The 19,369-nt window shown below is 35.6% G+C and overlaps 1 protein-coding gene across 5 annotated transcripts in view; it reads left to right on the top strand.

Moving 5' to 3' along the window:
- Positions 1-15,391, top strand: part of LOC136825054 (uncharacterized) — a 48,977-nt gene extending 33,586 nt beyond the window's left edge. For 3 of the 5 annotated variants that reach the window (XM_067081109.1, XM_067081110.1, XM_067081108.1), the window contains exons 3-8: positions 899-962; positions 2,782-2,963; positions 6,498-6,708; positions 8,918-9,048; positions 10,138-10,306; positions 13,427-15,391. In XM_067081109.1, coding sequence (XP_066937210.1) covers positions 899-962; positions 2,782-2,963; positions 6,498-6,708; positions 8,918-9,048; positions 10,138-10,306; positions 13,427-14,037 — 1,368 coding nt within the window. In that variant the 3' untranslated portion in view covers positions 14,038-15,391. Of the gene's footprint in view, positions 1-898; positions 963-2,781; positions 2,964-6,497; positions 6,709-8,917; positions 9,049-10,137; positions 10,313-13,426 lie in introns of all 5 variants that reach the window. The other 2 variants (XM_067081107.1, XM_067081106.1) reach the window with 1 other exon arrangement.
- The last annotated feature ends 3,978 nt before the right edge of the window (positions 15,392-19,369 follow it).

The raw sequence follows: 19,369 nt of genomic DNA, 5'->3' as shown, positions 1-19,369 counted from the left end.
GTGAAAGTCATGCGTAACATGATAAGGAACCGGATACATGGTACTGTAGGATTACTATGGATATGAATCGTACTGAAGTCTTGCAAGAAGCCGAAATCTATCGAACCAGTAATGACTTCCATCAATTTTCTGTTGATCGTAGCCAGTGCAATATCAAAAGGAGGGAGGACGACCGGAATTTAAGAGACAAATGAATAGGTTTTATCTTCGTTCATTATCAGAAAATAGGGATGATATCAGGAGTTCAGCATTAGAAGGGCCTCTCGTTTCAGCTTTTGAAAATGGCGTTTTTCGCCTGATCAGCTTTAAAATAATCCCCCTTTTTTTTTCCCAAAATAGGGTGGGATTGGATTGTAATTTTTTTATACATATGGTTCTATTGTTCTAATTCTGATCACAAATACTTCATTTCATACAAAATTCAACTTTGTAGCTTGAAAAATAAAGAAATTTAGAACAGGTTGAATTTCAAAAACTTTGATGCTTATAACTCAATTTTTTTTTTTTTTTTTTTTTTTTTTGTGGCGAGAGGTCCTTCTAATGCTGAACGCCTCATATAATCGTAAGTATATTCACGAAAATATATAATAGGAATTATAAACCCGTAAATGAAAATTTAAAAAATAATGATAGTACTGGAAGTAAACTGATTGTCTGGCTGGAAACTATCAACACTGATTTAATTTAATATATTAGTTGAAGCAATCAGCTTTATGAGACTAGAGTTAACGGAAGTGACGAAATCATGATCCCCATCTCATGTTCTGGCGGCAACGATCGAAAAAAAGTTTCTCTGTAACACAATCCTTTGCTACGCTAATTTCTCTTATTGCAGCCATTTACAGACCTTCCTGATTTGCTGACATGAAATTATTCTCTCTTTTTCTTTCTGTTTCAGATGATCTTCCCTGTGAAGATAACGTCTCTGTTGTTCATGTACTTTCTACTGAGTTTATCATCAGGTAAGAGAAGCTTATTTTTTTATGTTTTCAGCAAAACAAAAGGAAGTTCTTCAAACTTGAACTAAGTAACAAACCTACGCATGATGCCATACTGCCCTAAATTGGAAGATTGCAGTATCTGCAAAAATGCAAGACTGAGAAAGATGGTAGATACTCCCTTGTCTTACTACTGATTTTGCTGATACTGCCAATGGGATCCCCTAAATTACTCGTGGAAAGCATTGAAGAATCATTCTGAAACTGCAGTAACTTGAGTGTTAGTGTTTCATGAGCCCAATAGGTGGCATATCGCAGTTTGAAATTTTGCAGATACTGCAACTTTCCATATTACGGCAGCATAGTTAACTTATAGTGTTAGACAATCGTTAGTAATATAGAACATGCAGTGTTAAAAATCCACTGCATTCCCTTATTGTAAAACGTACAAATAAACCAGAAAATAACATTCAGTAATTAGTTTTTATATCATTTTACGAGTTCACATTGTTGCTCTAATTATACACCTCCGTAGAGCGAAGATAAATCGGTAAATATAATGATTATTTTCAAAGATAAACTACTGGTTTTCCAAGACTGAAGATTTTTTCGCATATATAAAGTATAATTATAGGAAACACTTGTGAAAATAAAAAAGTTAATTAACTAACAAGTTTACAAGATGTTATAAGTGCAAAAGCATTCAGTTCTACGGGACAGGGTGGTATTCGTGACACTTAAGTATAGTTACAGGGGACTCGTGAAAATAAAAGTTTACAAGGTGATATTAGGATAAGAAAATTCAAGATGAATACAAATACTTGAAGATAAATTTCATAGTCATTATCAAATTCTCTCTCTTCTTCTCTCTCTCTCTCTCTCTCTCTCTCTCTCTCTCTCTCTCTCTCTCTCTCTCTCTCTCTCTCTGCCTGTCCTACAATTATATATTAAGTAGGAAAGAGTATCTCTTAAGAGAAGACCTAGATTTGTTTATCTTGCATTTAATTGTTTATTGTCACCACCCAAAATAATTCTTCCTCTTCTCTTAATACATTTTGGTCCAATGATTCTGCAGCGGCAGTATATGATAACTGAATTATCCTGCCAGCTGTAATTCTGTCCAGACTGCAATTACACAACATTGCAATTTCATTTCTTTCAATTTTGCAACGTGCATGCAATTTACGGAGACCTGTTTTCGTTTCATGGCTTCCACTGAAGCAGGAACTGAAAATTTAATTATAAAAGGATATCGTAATGCTTAGAATTTAATAGTCTAATGCCGGTAATTATAGAGAAAAATCTCAATTGCATTTCCAGGAATATTTAATTATCTAATTTCAAGTTAATGGCCAATTACGTGGCATCAGATATTTTGGAGATCCCTTGCTTTGCAACAGTCCACATTTAATGATCAAGAGTAACGCTTGAAACATTATCTTTGATGCTACCATAATGACAGGCAATTTGTTTGGTGGTTTTGTGTGGATAGTGATTCCTGGAATATAATAAGCGTAGCATTCTTTCACGAGTAATTTTCTGTGCAATTAAAATGTAAGTCTGAAGGGGTTTTGTTGATTATTTTTTTAAATGATGATACGCATAACGCATACGAATTTAAAAAAGATGATACGCAAAACGCATACGAACCATTATCAATAATAACCACGAAGTCTGTTATTTTTACACACATCTATGGAAAGTGAAAAACTATCATCATTTCGAATTTTTCTTTTTTATTTTTACAAAAGTTCTCCGAGTAATCAGAGAAGAAGAACAAAGAAGGCATTTCTGAACAGAGCTCTTTCTCGGTTAATTAGCCATATAACTTTTGGTGTTTCAGTGGAAAGCGGAAGTGAAGCCGAGATCATCAAGGCCCTGGAGGAGACGCAGCAGGAGGTGGCCTGGAAGTACATCCCCCTCAGTGGGCCGTCCATTGACAAGAGTTATTCCAAGAACATTACGGCTCAGATTGGGAAGACGGCTGTACTAAACTGCAGGGTCAAGTACTTGGGCGGGAAGACGGTACGTTGAAGGAAAATTGTAATTATAATTACACGCAGTTCTTTTTAATGAAGCCCTACTCTGTTATTGTCTATAAGGTAGTTTTTAGTTGTAGAATTATATTCAAGGTTAAGGAGAATGGTTACAGCTATTAAACATTTAATGAATTAGAGCCTCTGTACTAAACTGCAGGGTTAAGTACTTGGGTGGAAAGACTGTGCGTTGAAGGAAAATTATGACTATAATTACACGTAGTTCTTTTATGAAGTCCTACTCTGTTTTTGTGTATAAGGTAGTTTTTAGTAGTAGAATTATATTCAAGGTTAAGGAGAATGGTTACAGTTATTTAAACATTTAATGAAATAGAGCCTCAGCTTACAGTATGTGACTCTGCTGTCCTTTTTAACTGTTGGGAGGGGCCATTAGGACTATAATTTGAACCCACCAATTATAACCAAAACTCTACAGATTCGTCCAACGAGGAACTTAGAACAAGAAACGCAGCCATTCCGGAACTTCGGCAGAGACCGAAGCTCTGAAATAAAGGAAGAAATCTAAGATCAAGTCATTTGAATATATAAAGGCAATGCTGAGAAAAAGTCTTTTAAAAGTAGTATATGGAGCTTCTTGATAGGGAACAAGAGAGCAGATTCTGCCGGAATTAATTCTTTGAGATAAAGGGAAGGAGAAAGAGAGAGAGAATGAGAGATGGAAGCGAGAATACGCGATTGTTATTAACATGAATAAAAGAGTATTTGGTGAAGGCTTTTTCTGGTTAGTGACAATTTTCAAATTTAATTGACCTATTACGTTGTGTAATGGATTCGGGAAATAGGACGCACCATTGTCAAAATAAAATAGTACTGATAACTGAGATATTGTTTCCCCTGTGAGGGGCTAAAATTCAAATATTTGAAAAGTTCATACCTCCTCAGGCCGTTGCCTCAAAGAGGAGATACTGGGGAACGATGACAAATCAAACAAATCTTTTACTTTTTTTAGCCACACCAAAGAGATTTGAACAAAGGTATGAACCAAGGTTATTCATTTTTATAATCTGGGAATCGAAAAATTAACAGACAGTTTTACCAATATCAGAAATCGTAGGGTCAACAGGCACATCAAGGAAATAAAAAAGAAAATTAACAGACAATTTTACCAATATCAAAAATCGTAGGGTCAACAGGCACATCAAGGAAATAAAAAAAAAAAGATTTAAGAATTATTATGATAATCATTCAATAAGGGCTACAGAATAGAAAAGTTGACTTGAAAGTAAACTACCAAATATCTTCCAGAACGAATGTTCCTGGAGTTTATCTAATTTAATACAATTTTAGATAAATATTCTCTCGAAAGTCAGAATTTGGGTCTTAATCACAATCCTCTAATGGATGTCTTTGTTAGTGATTTACGAAAAACCTCACGTAAGGAGTGACCTACGTCGTGTTTTCATTGAACTGGAGACATTTTATCTTGAGTAATTGATTTCTTTTGGAAAGGTCAACGGCGACAGGTGGAGAAAATGTCTTCATTCTTTTAAGTCTTACAGCCTTTTTCTCTCAATCATTAGATTTCTCTGCAATCTAGGTCCATATTGGGAAATGTCAACTGGACACACAGGAGAGTATAGAAGGAATCAAGATTTATAAGAATTATATGTGTAGTGATGACTGGAGAGAGAGAGAGAGAGAATCTTATGGTCTACAGTGTTGTGCGCTAAATTATGCAAATAATGTAACCATCCCAGTATTAATTCTCCCACATCTAATAAGAAATGAAGTGACAGCTATATTTAACAGAGTGTGGATCAAATCAGTAAGACAGTAGAACTTGAGGGTAACCCGAAGCAAACAAGATTTTATTGATCAGCTGACTCCCACTCAGAGATTTGTCTTATTTAACAGTTATAAATATTCAACAGTGAAGCGCGACAAGAATAAATCAAGGTTCCTGTAAACGTAGGACTTGAAAGAACAGGTGGAAAAACGCGCCGAAGTTTCTTCGGCAATCGAGTTTTCTGTCCATACCATAACGATATATAAAACTTTCAGCCACGGTCCGGTGGTGGCCTCAGCCACGGCCCGTGAAACTCTTATACGTGGCCCATGAAACTCACCCACGATCCGGTGGTGGCCTGTGTTGTTGGTACCCATAGCGGTGCCAGGCGCACGATGCGTGGCCAAGCTTAACCTTAAATAAAAATAAAAACTACTGGGGCTAGAGGGCTACAGTTTGGTATGTTTGATGGATAGAGGGTGGATGATCAACATACCAATTTGCAGCCCTCTAGCCTCAGTAGTTTTTAAGATCTAAGGGCGGACAGATAAAGTGCGGACGGACAGACAAAGCCATCTCAGTAGGTTTCTTTTACAGAAAACTAAAAAAAATGAATTCTTGCCCAGATAATTTAGTATGACATATGACACATACTTCAGATGTCTTCTTCAAACATGTCTGAAGCATTTTTCCACTGACAGGACATTGTTTTCATTTTTAAGAAAAGGTCAGCAAATGTACCTGACCAACTTCCTTTAGGAAGGAAGGAAATGTGCCTGTAGGGTTACATAAACCCTCATTAATATCTACCTCTTACTGGCCATACAAAGAAAATAAACAGATTTAAGGGAGGTGAAAGGACCGAAAATGGCCTTTATTTTTCGTTGCCTTAATTTAACCAGACCACTGAGCTGGTTAACAGCTCTCGTAGGGCTGGCCCGAAGGATTAGACATATTGAACGTGGCTAAGAACCAATTGGTTACCTAGCAACGGGACCTAAAGCTTATTGTGGAATCCGAACCACATTATAGCGAGAAATGACTTTCTATCACCAGAAATAAATTAATCTAATTCTCCATTGGCCGGCCGGAGACTCGAACTCGGGCCTAGCAGAGTGCTAACCGAGAACTCTATCGACTCTCCGAACGAAAAACTTGTATGACATTACATGTATGGAGTTCTGGAAGCATATTTTAAATTATTTATCAGTGCATTCCTTAATAATAATAATAATAATAATAATAATAATAATAATAATAATAATAATAATAATAATAATAATAATAATAATAATAACACTTTTATTTCTTGTGCATTGAGATGACACCTTTCGGTCTTGCAGTATTTGGCAATTTTTAAACTTGATAAAGATTTTCTGATGTCCGTAGAATCATAAGACATTAATGTGTACTTCAGTGGATCAAACTAAGAGTTTTTTTTTTGTTATTTGTTTGCACAATTATATAAAAATTATGATCCAGTTGCTGACAGTGTTGGAATGAGTCTCTCTCTCTCTCTCTCTCTCTCTCTCTCTCTCTCTCTCTCTCTGTTAAGTTATTTTTATCACGTACCTCTAGTATGCACGCACACAAAAAGTCCCTTTCCTGTGTGGCCCAAACGGAATCTCATCTTTAAAAATCTTGTTAGAGAGAGAGAGAGAGAGAGAGAGAGAGAGAGAGAGAGAGAGAGAGAGAGAGAGAGAGAATATGCCGTCATTTCGCCCCATCAGCGAAAATCACTGCTCCATTCATCAATAGCAAACGCGTCTTTTCAAGGTGTCGTGGATGCGCGCCCGGGACCTCCACCTCCTGACGGTGGGTCGATTCACCTACACCAGCGACGAGAGGTTCCGCGCCGTTCATCAGCCCGGCTCCGATGATTGGCTCCTGAAGATCCATTATGCCCAGGAGCGTGATGCGGGTGCCTACGAGTGCCAAGTGTCAACCACCCCGCCTCTCTCCACCAGCGTCTGGTTGACAGTTGTTGGTGAGTGGGTTGTTTGGCCTCCAACGTTTAAAGAATTCTGACAGAAATCGTAACTGGTTGTCAGGTACCAATATTTGGGTTAGGTGATGTTGCATGTTCTTTTTTGTAACCTGTATCAAAGCTTGAATGTGTCTGGATTTATAGTGAAAGTATGAGTGGAGGAAACGTATAATATGAAGGAACATAATAAGAGAGAGAACACAGACAAAGTAAGAAAGAATTATGTATACTGTATACATATATATATACGTATATATATGTATATATATATGCATTTATATATACATACATAAAAGCGGGACAGACCTGGGTCTTATGAACTTGGTTACGAATGGACAGTTTAAGTTAACTGCAAGGTGTTCTGATTTTTAAAATTTAGCTTTTAATGTATAGCAACCTTTATTATTCATTCGTATTCCGTGTAATTAGTTGTTTTTAAGTATACATATCCGCTATATTTTTGCAAATATATATATATATATATATATATATATATATATATATATATATATATATATATATATATATATATATATATATATATATATATATACATGTGTGTGTGTGTGTGTATACATACACACAGTATATATAAAACCTTTCTTTTGGTTCAGTTAATCTTTTTTAGTCACTCGAATATCAATGAAAAAAAATGGGTATAACCATTTTTAACTTTCCTGCAACTTCTAAAATGCAGTTAGGATTTTAATGTTGTATAAAAAATAAATTTTAATTATATGAATGAAAATGTATAAAAATGGGGTACTAGAAAATTAGATCAAAATTTTTTGGCATCCATTATTTGATAATAATAATTTTTCCCCCTGAATAAATTGACTAGTAAAAGAAATTTTTCCCTGATATTCCATTCAAGTTTTTTCTGAAGCGAATGTCAGCCGAGCACAGGAAATGTGCTAACAGATACATTGGAACAGACAGAACTGGAGAGGAAATGATTTGCCTGCCAACTTTCTTGCAATCATTTTGGAAAATCGATCGTCGTCCTTGAAATTTGACAGAGGGAGACTTTGTCTGGAAAAGGAGATTGCTGTTGCAAAATAACTGCAGTTAAATTTCATCTTCCTCTCCAAGTTGTCGACGAAGTTCACAATTATTTTGCGTATTACACAACGATAGTTTCCACATGCACTGTTTTCCAAAGATTCTCAGGGGAAATTAGACTTTTTCCTGTTGTGAATTTGAACAATTTCATTTCCTATTTTCTTTTCTGTTGTTCATGTATCTTAGCACACAAAACGGATGAGTCATTTATGCATATTACACTGGTAATTTTTTGTGGAAAAGAAGATAGAGATGGTATAAGATGAAATTTGAAATTGTTTCGTATTTTGTTCGTTCTAAACATATTGCATGTTTAAAAAGTTCAAGGTAATTAAGGTGTACTAGATAATGTGTGTGGTATTTTATGTGTGTCTTTCTGTATATATTTCTGCGAATAATAATTTGCACTCAATGATACATTTAGTTATCTTAAAATGTATTAATTTTTTCCATTGTAATCTTTTCATTCTCTTAATCAGATCAAATCAGTCTCACCTTTCGGGCGATCAATATATTAAAATCAATTTATATACCACACAGTCACAGTTTCCCTCTGCCCACTAAACAAATTCTCTTTTAGTTGGAAGTCCGTTTTCAGTTACAAGTGATTTATTGATCTATGCAGTTCCATGATTCCTATTATTTCTACTTCGATTCCATATCTCACTTTCGTGTGTCATTCTTGCCGTTATTTCCTGCTAGTAAATAATGCATTGTCTTACTCCCACTTCTCTGTCCAACTCACAAACAAAAATCATTTTTTCTTTTATATCTACTAAGTCTCATATCTTAGTATAAATGGAATATTTTTAGTGATTCTCCTTGAATATGATTTGAAAATGTTATTTTAAAAATTTCATTAAAATTTTAATATCTTCCTGTTGCACATTTATGGCTGATTAACTGGCTAAAGAAAATCGGACGTTTAACAAGAATTAAATGTCATTTCATGTAATCTTGGTTGAGACAGTTAAATTAATGTATATTAAGCTTGCCAAAGATTTGATTTAATAAATTAACAAGAAAAGAGAGAGAGAGAGAGAGAAAGAGAGAGACTGTTTATTACATATTTAGAGATATAAACTCTCCATCTATAAATTAGTAAAACCATCATTTCTAACAAAATCTCATGTTACAAACTCCACAGCTGAGCCACAAACTCAGGTCTTAGGGGGCCCTGACCTCTATATTAACGCTGGGTCAACTATCAATTTGACGTGTGTCGTCAGCCACAGCGCAGATCCCCCTCCGTACATCTTCTGGTATCACCAGAGCGAGGTACGTATTGCTGTCATTACACCATTTGTGTCAGTTACCGGTTTCACTTTTTACTTTTTTTCACTTTTTTTCTGTAATCTATTTCCCAGCCCGAGAAGAACCCTAAAAGGGTTTAGAGGTCTGGTTAAACAAATCATTTATAACTAACTCTGTAATTTATTGTGATGCACATTGTAATGAAGATATTCATATAATATATTGGGATGTCTGAAACAATTATTTATTTCAGTAGATTATTAAGATCCCATTCATAGATGCTCAAAAGATCAAGAATGAGGAATGACAAAAGAGAATTAAACATTTTGTGTCAACGAAAGAAGAGGAATTATTGACTGAAAGAGTAACTGTGGATAAGTAAAACTTAGACAGATCATAAATAGGATGCTGAGTGAAAAATGACATTGATGATGAGTAAAAATGTTGCAGAGAATAAAATATACAGCCCAACTGAACGCCATTAAAAACTGGGAGGGAATCCAGTGTTGTGCCGTCAACAGAACGCGTAATGGGTGTCATGAAAATTATAAGAAATGATAGTAATAGAAGGAAGGAAGCTATATGGAGGAAGTTTGACAAACATTACATTATGTTAAACTGTCACATACTTTAATAATATCACGATCGACGACAAAATTATATACATTTCACTACAGTGATGACGAAACACCTGTTAAAAAAGCCACTGTAGATTTTGCCTTTTTGCAATCTATCTTTATGAAGTAAAATGTTTAAGAGAGAAAGAGTTAAATGAAACTTATAATGCAAGAGGAATAGAAGTATAAGAATAGAGCAGAACTCTGAAGTATTAGACAAGTCATCTCATTTTTAAGATTCGCTCAAAATTGCATACATCCATGAGAAGGCAACGAAGCCGGAATTAACAGTAATTTTTGAACAGTTAATCTCTTCACAAACAAATCTAAAATTCTCAGAGAAAAATACTCCTATCTCTGTAAAATGAACATCTCTGTTCTTGTACTGGAACGTTTCATCTTATACAACAAGTTCTTTACCAACTTTTACTTTCATGACAGCCGCTAAGGACAATATGCTGAAGACTACTCTTTTATCGATCTTCTATCATTTCAGCTGCTGTCATACGATTCTCCAAGGGGCGGAATTACCGTGGTGACAGAACACGGTCCCACATCCAGTTCTCGTCTCCTGATCCAGAGAGCAACGTCAGACGATGCTGGCCAATATTCCTGTCGACCTGCCAATGCCGAACCTCATCAGATCAATGTCCACATCATCCCCAGTGAGTGTTAGTGTCATCCCGATTCTCTCCCTTTTTCCTGTCGATTTGGCATTCTTGTTTACTTGGGTATGAAAGGGTAGTGACAGCTGACATGATGGATGTTGTGGCATCGAAGGTAAGTTCTTCATAAGAACGTGAAGCGTCTACTAGAGTTCGTTTCTGGGTCGGCTCTGAGGCTAAATTTCAGTTTTGCCCCGTCTCAGTGATTATTTAATATCTTCATATACTGAGTACAAGAAATCTTACGGAAAGTGTATTGAACTGAGATAAAAGAATGGGGTCTTTGCCGGTGTGTGGCTTAGTAGATGTTTTCAAATGATGATGTGTTTTTAAAAACAAGGGAAAAAAGTTGAAGAGACCTGTGAACTGGTTTGAAAGTTTCTGAAGAGGAGAAAGTGGCCAATGAAACTTCTCAGAAGAAAGTGTAAGTCAAAGAATGATGATTGTCAGTTTCTGTAATGTAAGAAAGGAGAAAATTATTTATAAAGGCATTTGTGAGTAGATGCAACAGATTATGGAAGGATAAAAAATATAGGTGAATCACAGAAGAGATAGATAAAGGAAGGTAACCAGGTCTCTACACAACATTTGGAAGAAGAAGCCTGTATCTATGGAATCAAATATTAGGATTATGAATTTATTGTTTATCCCATTTCCGTCCATGAAAATGGAATTTGGGTGCTATATATGAATGAGGGAATAATTGGTTGTTGGTGAAATAAGGTATTTATTTTGTATATGTAGAGCTGGAAGAATAGAAAGCGAGAGACAGGCACTCTACAGATATTCCAAAACGGCAATTATAGTTGAAAAGATGTGTCAATTGTGTGAAGAGGATAGTTTCCACTGGGCGAATGGAGGATGGTTCTTTTGGGGAAAATGTGTATGGTTCGGAAACTTTGGGTGGGAAGCATTCTCCTGAGAGGTAGCCGAGTACCGAGACCTTTCCATGAAAAAAGCGGGACGCCATATCTTAAAAACAACCATAGAATTTTCTTGAGAATAATCTCATTATGTTTCCCACACCCAAACTACAATATTAATTCTTATCTGACCTAACGTAACCCAACCTGACCTAAGCTAACCTAACCTAACCCAACCTAGGAGCATGGAAAAAATATTGGGGCTGGTGCAATTCTAGCATAGGCTACATCTCAGGAATTTGCGGGCGGGATAGGTGGAACCAATGGAAGTTCAGGCTATACGGGATAAAAGTAATGATGAAATGCATAGTCACTAATATCAATTAAGTACCAAAGTATGCTTCATTTACAGGTAAGTAGCACAATGCTTATGTGTATGTGAAATGGACGTTAAGTTCGACTCTGCCAAAAAACTCACGTGATGGTGGACAGAACTAATAGTTTTTTTTAGTATCTTACGCGCCTAGGGTTCATCATCACATCATCAGAAAAGGGATGTACGAGGCAGGAACTTGTTTTGCTTTTTATTAAAGGTATCCATCACTGAGGGTGGTATTAGCATGAAGCTGGTAACTTATCTATGAGCACAGCAAGACTCAATCCTTCTTTCCTGTACCCATATATATATATATATATATATATATATATATATATATATATATATATATATATATATATATATATATATATATATATATATATATATATATATAATATATATATATATATATATCTATATATATTATATATATATTATTATATATATATACATATCTTTATATAGTATATATAAAGATATGTATATACAGATATATATATATATATGTACAATATATCATATATATATATATATATATATATATATATATATATATATATATATATATATATATATATATATAATATATATATATATATATCTAGAGATAGTTTCTACCTTGCTACTTCTTTCGCTTTTTCAAAACCTAATCGACTGGCCGAAGCAGCAGGCCGTAATTCTTATTCCTTGTGAAAACAATCCGAAAACTTTTCCACTGTAAGCTTTATATATATATATATATATATATATATATATATATATATATATATATATATATATATATATAGAGATGGCCGAGTTGGTTAAGGCAGCATCCTCAGACTAGAGGTCTGTGGCACTTTCAAATCTGCAGCCGACCGGTCGAGAGGCGGACACTTTGCTATCCGTGTAGACACCCCGGGATTGTGTATGTAATCAACGGATAGGTTTGCTTTGAAGCAAATAGGTGTTACCTATTCACACAAACAAAGCCACTGCAACATCTTCTAAAAACATAACAAACACCTCATCTCGACTGTCGACCTCACCGAAACAACTCCTCGCTGCTGGGAGAAAGTTAATACCTCATTCAGGCAGGGCAGCCGAAATAAAAGTTTACCCAAAAAATCAAAGTTTTAAAAGAAGGCACTGTACAAGCTGGGAAGAAGAAGATATATATATATATATATATATATATATATATATATATATATATATATATATATATATATATATATATATATATATATATATACACATATATATATATATATATATATATATATATATATATAAATATATATATATATAAATGTATATTTAATATATCCATAAACATTAAGCTACTGTCATTTAATATTCAATTCTCACCACCTTGGAAATAATACTGAATGGGAATTATAATTAATAAATGATAGTCACCTTATGGAATCAAAGCACCGAATATCAATTATAATTCCCCCTTCGTTATTATTTCCGAGCTACAGAGAGCGAATTGGATGTTAAACGGCATTTGCAGCACAAGGTTTGCATATGAAAATGTCATGGCGATCTGACAAAAATTCATGACAAAAGTATTATGTATATACAGTATATATATATATATATATATATATATATATATATATATATATATATATATATATATATATATATATATATATATATATATATATATATATATATATATATATATATATATATATATATATACATACATATATATATATATATATACATACATACATACACATATATTTACTGTACAGTAAGCATTGAATGTGCCTTAGGTGTACTACGGTGAATTAAGTAAGTCTGTAATCTAAGTCCTATCGCCGAATGCCCACATTTTATTTAAAGGATTAAATTTTCTTTTTTCTTAAATTTCTTTTCCTACAGACGAGCACCCGGCCGCCATCCACCACAAGAACGGGACGTCTTGTGGCCTCAGCATACATGGAAGATCTCAGACCCACTATTCCCTCATCCTGAGCTTTATCCTGGCGCTATTATCCTTTTTCCCAAACCTCCTCCTATTCTGTGGCAACACCAGGTCCCTTAAGTGTCATCACTATCCTAGAAGATCCTCCATATCACCTAAGGAGGCCTTTGAAAGCCACTCGGCGACACTAAACCAAATCAACGAGACCACTTCGCCAGGTTCCGTCACCGCCCATTACGAGCTCTTGGGTCCTGAGAGATTTAAGCCACTGGGTCAACTTCGGCTCTTTCCTGGACTCCTCCAGAACAAGAAGGACAGGGGCTGGAGGTCTGCGGGTCACGTGGTCTGGAATCGGGAATGGGACCATAAACAGTTGGGAAATGCCTCCACTATACTTAACACAGAGTCGTCTCTGAGGGCGACATGTTTCCTTCAAAGCTGTGTTTGCCGACATGCGTTTCCTTCATGTCTCCTTCATTCCTCCATGGGCGTCAGTCATGATGGCACCAGCTGCATCAATCACACGCTGATATCAATTTTGTTAACTATTCATATTCCCAAATCCTAAAAATTAATGCGATTCGGCTCAGTTTCTTAAGCCAACAGTATTTAGAATTAGGATGAGCATAGACATACCATTTGAACGCGTACTGTACGTGGGAGTAAATTTAAGATTTTGATATGAAACGTTAATTATAAACAACTCCTGACATGCTGGAAATAAGGATATTTTACGCTTGTGAAACTATGTAAATTTATCTGCAAAGAAAGTGAGACATCTTGTGACCAAATGAATGCGATTTTAGGCTTTGAGAACTAGATGTGGGAGCAAATACCGAATGCCCAACAGGGGCATAAGTTTCAGGCATGCTGACCGTGGGGTAAGGAGACAGTTTTCGAGAACAGACACAGGGCATACAGCCGCCATTAAACAAGGAAGGAAACTTTTGAATAGGCACGATTGTTCCTGTTTTAAAATGCTAGTACGTTGTATTAAACATTTCAATATGTTTGAAATATGATTTTTTTCTTTAAGTTCTCACTGGTGAATCAAGATCAAGGAATCTTAGATCTTACGATGCATTGCTTTCTCATTAATGAACTGTGCAGTGTCTAATGTCATTTTAATAATTAACTGTTTGTTTACATGGACTAATAAATAAATTGTATAGGAGACTCAATCAAACGATGGAATTTCGTTATGATAAGCATTAAATGATTATGGTAAGTCATTTTTATGTTATGTGTTGAAAAGCGCACTTTTATTCAGGATTTCCTTGGCCGCCATCAAGGTTAAAATTTGAATGTGCCTTTCTGAAATATTGGTGATGACTCAGACAATAATTTCCCTTCAATAAATTATGAATCATATTTCTTACTTCGGTTCATAATTTTTCTCTTATTTTTTCCTGACCAATCAGAAATTGTCCTTTTGTATGAGAGGAAATCTAATAGATATGATTGTCAGATTATTGACAGAATGCTGATCATATTGCCATACAAAGTGCACCCCGGAATACTTGTCTTTTTAAGAAACCAGGAGTCGTAGACAGTATGAGACATCAAGAGAAATCACATTTCTTTAAAGGAAGGAAAACCTGGGTACAAGACGTATCATTATTGTGTAGATGTTTCTTACCTGCAACCAACTACGCGTTTCTGGTTATGTTGAGTTGTTTCGAACTCTACAGTTAGCGTATTAAAATTCCTGAACCAGTGTCAGCTCTCATGACAATACGCGAAAAAGGAAAGCATTCGATAGCATATTCAGAAGATTTTGATTTAATGAAAAAATTGATAAAATCCTGATTGCAATTCCTTCATGGGTGAAATTCCCATGGCCCCATCTTCCAGTGTTCTAAACACATGTGGATATATGTATGATTGTTGTTCGTATAATAAAATATATTGAATGTATTTTATATGGCTTTCTGTATCTGATTCTATTCCTATCAACGCTGAAGAATGTAATTTCATCCTGATGGAATGGACGTTAAACCATGACGGAGTTTTAAAACAGGTAAATCAGTATTGGCCAGTTCTATTAGCACTGCCCTGCCAGCTATAAATAAGTTAAGTATACCTTAGTTTAACCAGACCACTGAGCTGATTAACAGCTCTCCAAGGGCTGGCCCGAAGGATTCGATTTATTTTACGTGGCTAAGAACCAGTTGGTTACCTAGCAACGGGGCCTACAGCTTATTGTGGAATCCGAACCACATTATAACGAGAAATGAATTCCTATCACCAGAAATTAATTTCTCTAATTCTTCATTGGCCGGTCGGAGAATCGAACGCGGGCCCAGCAGAGTGCTAGCCGAGAACGATACCAACCCGTCCAATGAGGAACTCCTGCCACCTTATAGTTATGGCGCGTCAACTCAAGGACCGCAAGAAGTTAAAAGGAGCTTTGAAAATAATGAAGCCTGGAATGACAGTTGTACAGTTTTACGTGAAGGACATGCACTAAAATTTACCCTTTGAATAAAATATAATCTCAAGAGGCAAAAAAGTTCAACGCTCGATACTACAAAAATTTACCCTTTTAATAAAATAGTAACTCAAGAGGCAAAAAAGTACAACGCTCGATACTACAAAAGTGGAGATATTTATATTAGCTGAAGCAACTGAGATGTGATAAAAAATTAAGGAAGGAAATAAAATTAACAGAAAAGGAAAAGAGAGAGAGAGAAGAAAAAGGTTCACCATACACAAAAGTCGACACGGAAAAGATGTAGATTAAACATGTCACAAGGAAGTCACGACCATTCCACAAGAATAGCTGTATAAGGATGTTCCAAACAAGTATGGAACTCGTAGAAGGTGAGTATTGATATTATTAAGTATTTAAGTAGTTTAACCAGGCCACTGAGCTGGCTTTCAGCTCTCATAGGGCTGGCCCAAAGGATTAGAATAAAATACCAGGTCTAGGCCTCAGGCCAAGCACTGGGATCCGATAGGTCATTCGGTATGATGATGAGCGAATTAAAATTAAGGTAAAGTGACCTACAGAATACAAAAGCAAGATAAAAACAGAAACGTAAAAGAGGAAAAGATTGAAAAGGGGAGGAAAAATGAGAAAATCGTATACTAAAACGGCAGGAAGGTAATGAATAGTTCGGAATTTAAACAAACAAGAGTTGAGATGTGGCTAATTCGTTGCACGAAGGAAGCGAATAGGTCAGACTAGTTCTCAAGGTCTATGTTAACGTTTTGTCTCCGTTCAAAAAGAAATTCTGTAAGGATTTATTAGGGTATACACATGCAGCGCATCGAAGTCACTGGATCTTGGGAATAACTTACAACCCAAATTGAATCATGCACGTCATAAGTGCATCTCCCTTGACCAGGATAAGAACCCATGCAGTTTTAGAACGGCACTACGGCAACAAGAGATATAAGAATTAATCTTGACCATTTTATAAATATTTCTGTCGAATTCAGACTCTGTCTGATAAGTAAATCTTCCCTGACCAGAATTCGAGAGTATGGCGGTTTAGTAAAGCACTACGGTGACATGAGAGATAATCATTCTTCCGACTCCTTTACAGATATTTCTCTCGAAGTCAAGATCGTTTTATTATCAGAATCAACCTACCTGCGCCATGGCAAATACGTACTAAGGATGTATGTGCGTCTGTATGGTTGACACTGATTTGACAGGTGGCATTCTTAGATATTGAACTTTTGTATACTCCAAATAACCAATTTATAAAAAAAAAAAAATTGTTTCATATTTGGAAGTAAAACATTTCCAAAGGTATCTATACTTCAAGAGAACCTCCGTTGGCCGCTAATCCTAAACGAGGCAGGTATGGAGTCAGACAAGTAATGATGTCTACAGCTTAATTTCTAGCAACGAAGAACTGCGTGGAGCGCATGATATCAATAGGAGCGATAACAATCTCAGCCCACTGGTGACTCACTGCTCAAACCATGGTTGCTGATGGAATAATGCTAATGATCTCACCGTAAGCGAGATGGCAAACTATTTTTCTTTAAGAAAAAAGGGATAATTGATTATTAATCAAAAATTCATCAGAGCTACTTCGCCCAACCGCTGAAGAAGAAAAGATAATCTACTGCGTCACGAAAAAGGAAGGAAAAAAGCGACAGTAAAATAACAAAACTTCTCTTTCCTGGAAAAAATATGAAAAATTACACCGCTGACCCCAGCGTTGAGAAGAGTTTAATTTTCTGCCGATGATAAATAGCAAGGATATTTCTTTGCAGAGAAGCATGCAAGTCCAAATCCACCTTTCATAAAATTGCACAATTGAAACCTTTTTAGGAATGTAAATGTACTATAATGAACTAATGAATCGTGAAACGTCAGCTATCAAGCAAGAACTGGGGAACATTCAGCCATTCAGCGATCAAGGGAGTGAAAAGAGGGAGTTGGAGCGGTTGGACAGCTAGAGATCCAGAGAATGAGATGAAGTACGAGGATACACAGAAGGAAATATCAAAAATTACTAAAGCTGCGCTGAGAAGCAATAGTTAGAAGGAAGCAGGAATGGAGGTACAGTTAAAGGTTAGGAAGTGGGCACAGATAGGGGCCGGAAGAATAGCGCTTGCAGAAAGCGTATTGCATTTTACTTGAAATAGTTATGCTGTGTTGAATTAACTGCAGGGTATGCAATCAAATTAAATAAGGAAAATAATACAAAAAAAATAAGTTTGTTAGGGATATAAGCAATCTAGCGTTATCACCCAAATAATCCCTTTTGTACACACACACAAACACACGCACTACCATATGTGTGTATATATATAATACATTATATATATATATATTATATATATATATGCATACATATATACATAAATATAGATATATGTGTGCGCATGTGCGTGTCTGTGTGCGTAAATTCTTCCAGTTTCTTATATCTGCTCACACATTTTTATCAACACCCAACCATTTTTTCAAACTCATTCATTTTTCACCACAAACTAATTCCATTTGTTTTTGTTTAATTTGTAACCTGATCTTTAACTTTAAACAACGTTTCTCCATTAACTGATTAAAACCAGCCTCAGTTTTATGGAGAGAAGAAACGGAGTTGGTATCCACTTGCTTTGAGATTGCCGTGTACAAAAATGAACACGCTTTCTAGATCAAAGGGAATTAGGGAACAGATAGGGATCCCTTCGCTCTTTGATGTGGTCGGCCGTGGGCGAAGCGCATAGCCAGTCTACCAACTAGTAATATTGCAATGATGTCCCAAGATCTAGTTAGATAGATACAGGGTAATTGAAAATTCATTGAAAATTACCGTAACGCCTGTGGCTCACTCGTGCCGGTCAAGCATGTTGTTCTACGGAAACTAAGGTCGTAAATCTGTTTATTCTCACACTGTTTGCAAACTTCCGTGTCTGATGGAAAAGAATGAAGTAAAGAATAGGCCAGGTGCTTTTCAAGGGGCAACTTGTTCCTACTTGCTGTTAGTTCTAAAATGTTAGCAGGAGAAGGGATGGGTGAAGGAGAATTGTTCCCCCACCCATTCTAAAGATATCAGAACCGAGAATCACACTTACCACTGTATCCATACATACATACATACATATATATATATATATATATATATATATATATATATATATATATATATATATATATACATATATATATATTATATATACAATTCCCTGGCTTCTTATATTCACAAACATCAAGCAGCAAATGTCATTTAATATACAGTTCGCTATATCTCTGTCTCCAGCATACCACAAAAGGGAAGTAATGATTGATAAACGGTTCGGCACCTGGGAGATTCGAACTCCCGACAGTACGGATCGAAGACTTTCAGAGACAGTAACGAATTGTTTATCAATAACAATTCCCCTTCGGTGATATTCCCTAGGTAGAGCGAACTGGATATTAACCGACATTTGTAGTT

This window comes from Macrobrachium rosenbergii, chromosome 36, assembly GCF_040412425.1.
Source record: "Macrobrachium rosenbergii isolate ZJJX-2024 chromosome 36, ASM4041242v1, whole genome shotgun sequence".
Lineage (NCBI taxonomy): Eukaryota > Metazoa > Arthropoda > Malacostraca > Decapoda > Palaemonidae > Macrobrachium > Macrobrachium rosenbergii.
This window is presented reverse-complemented; position numbering and strand designations above follow the sequence as displayed.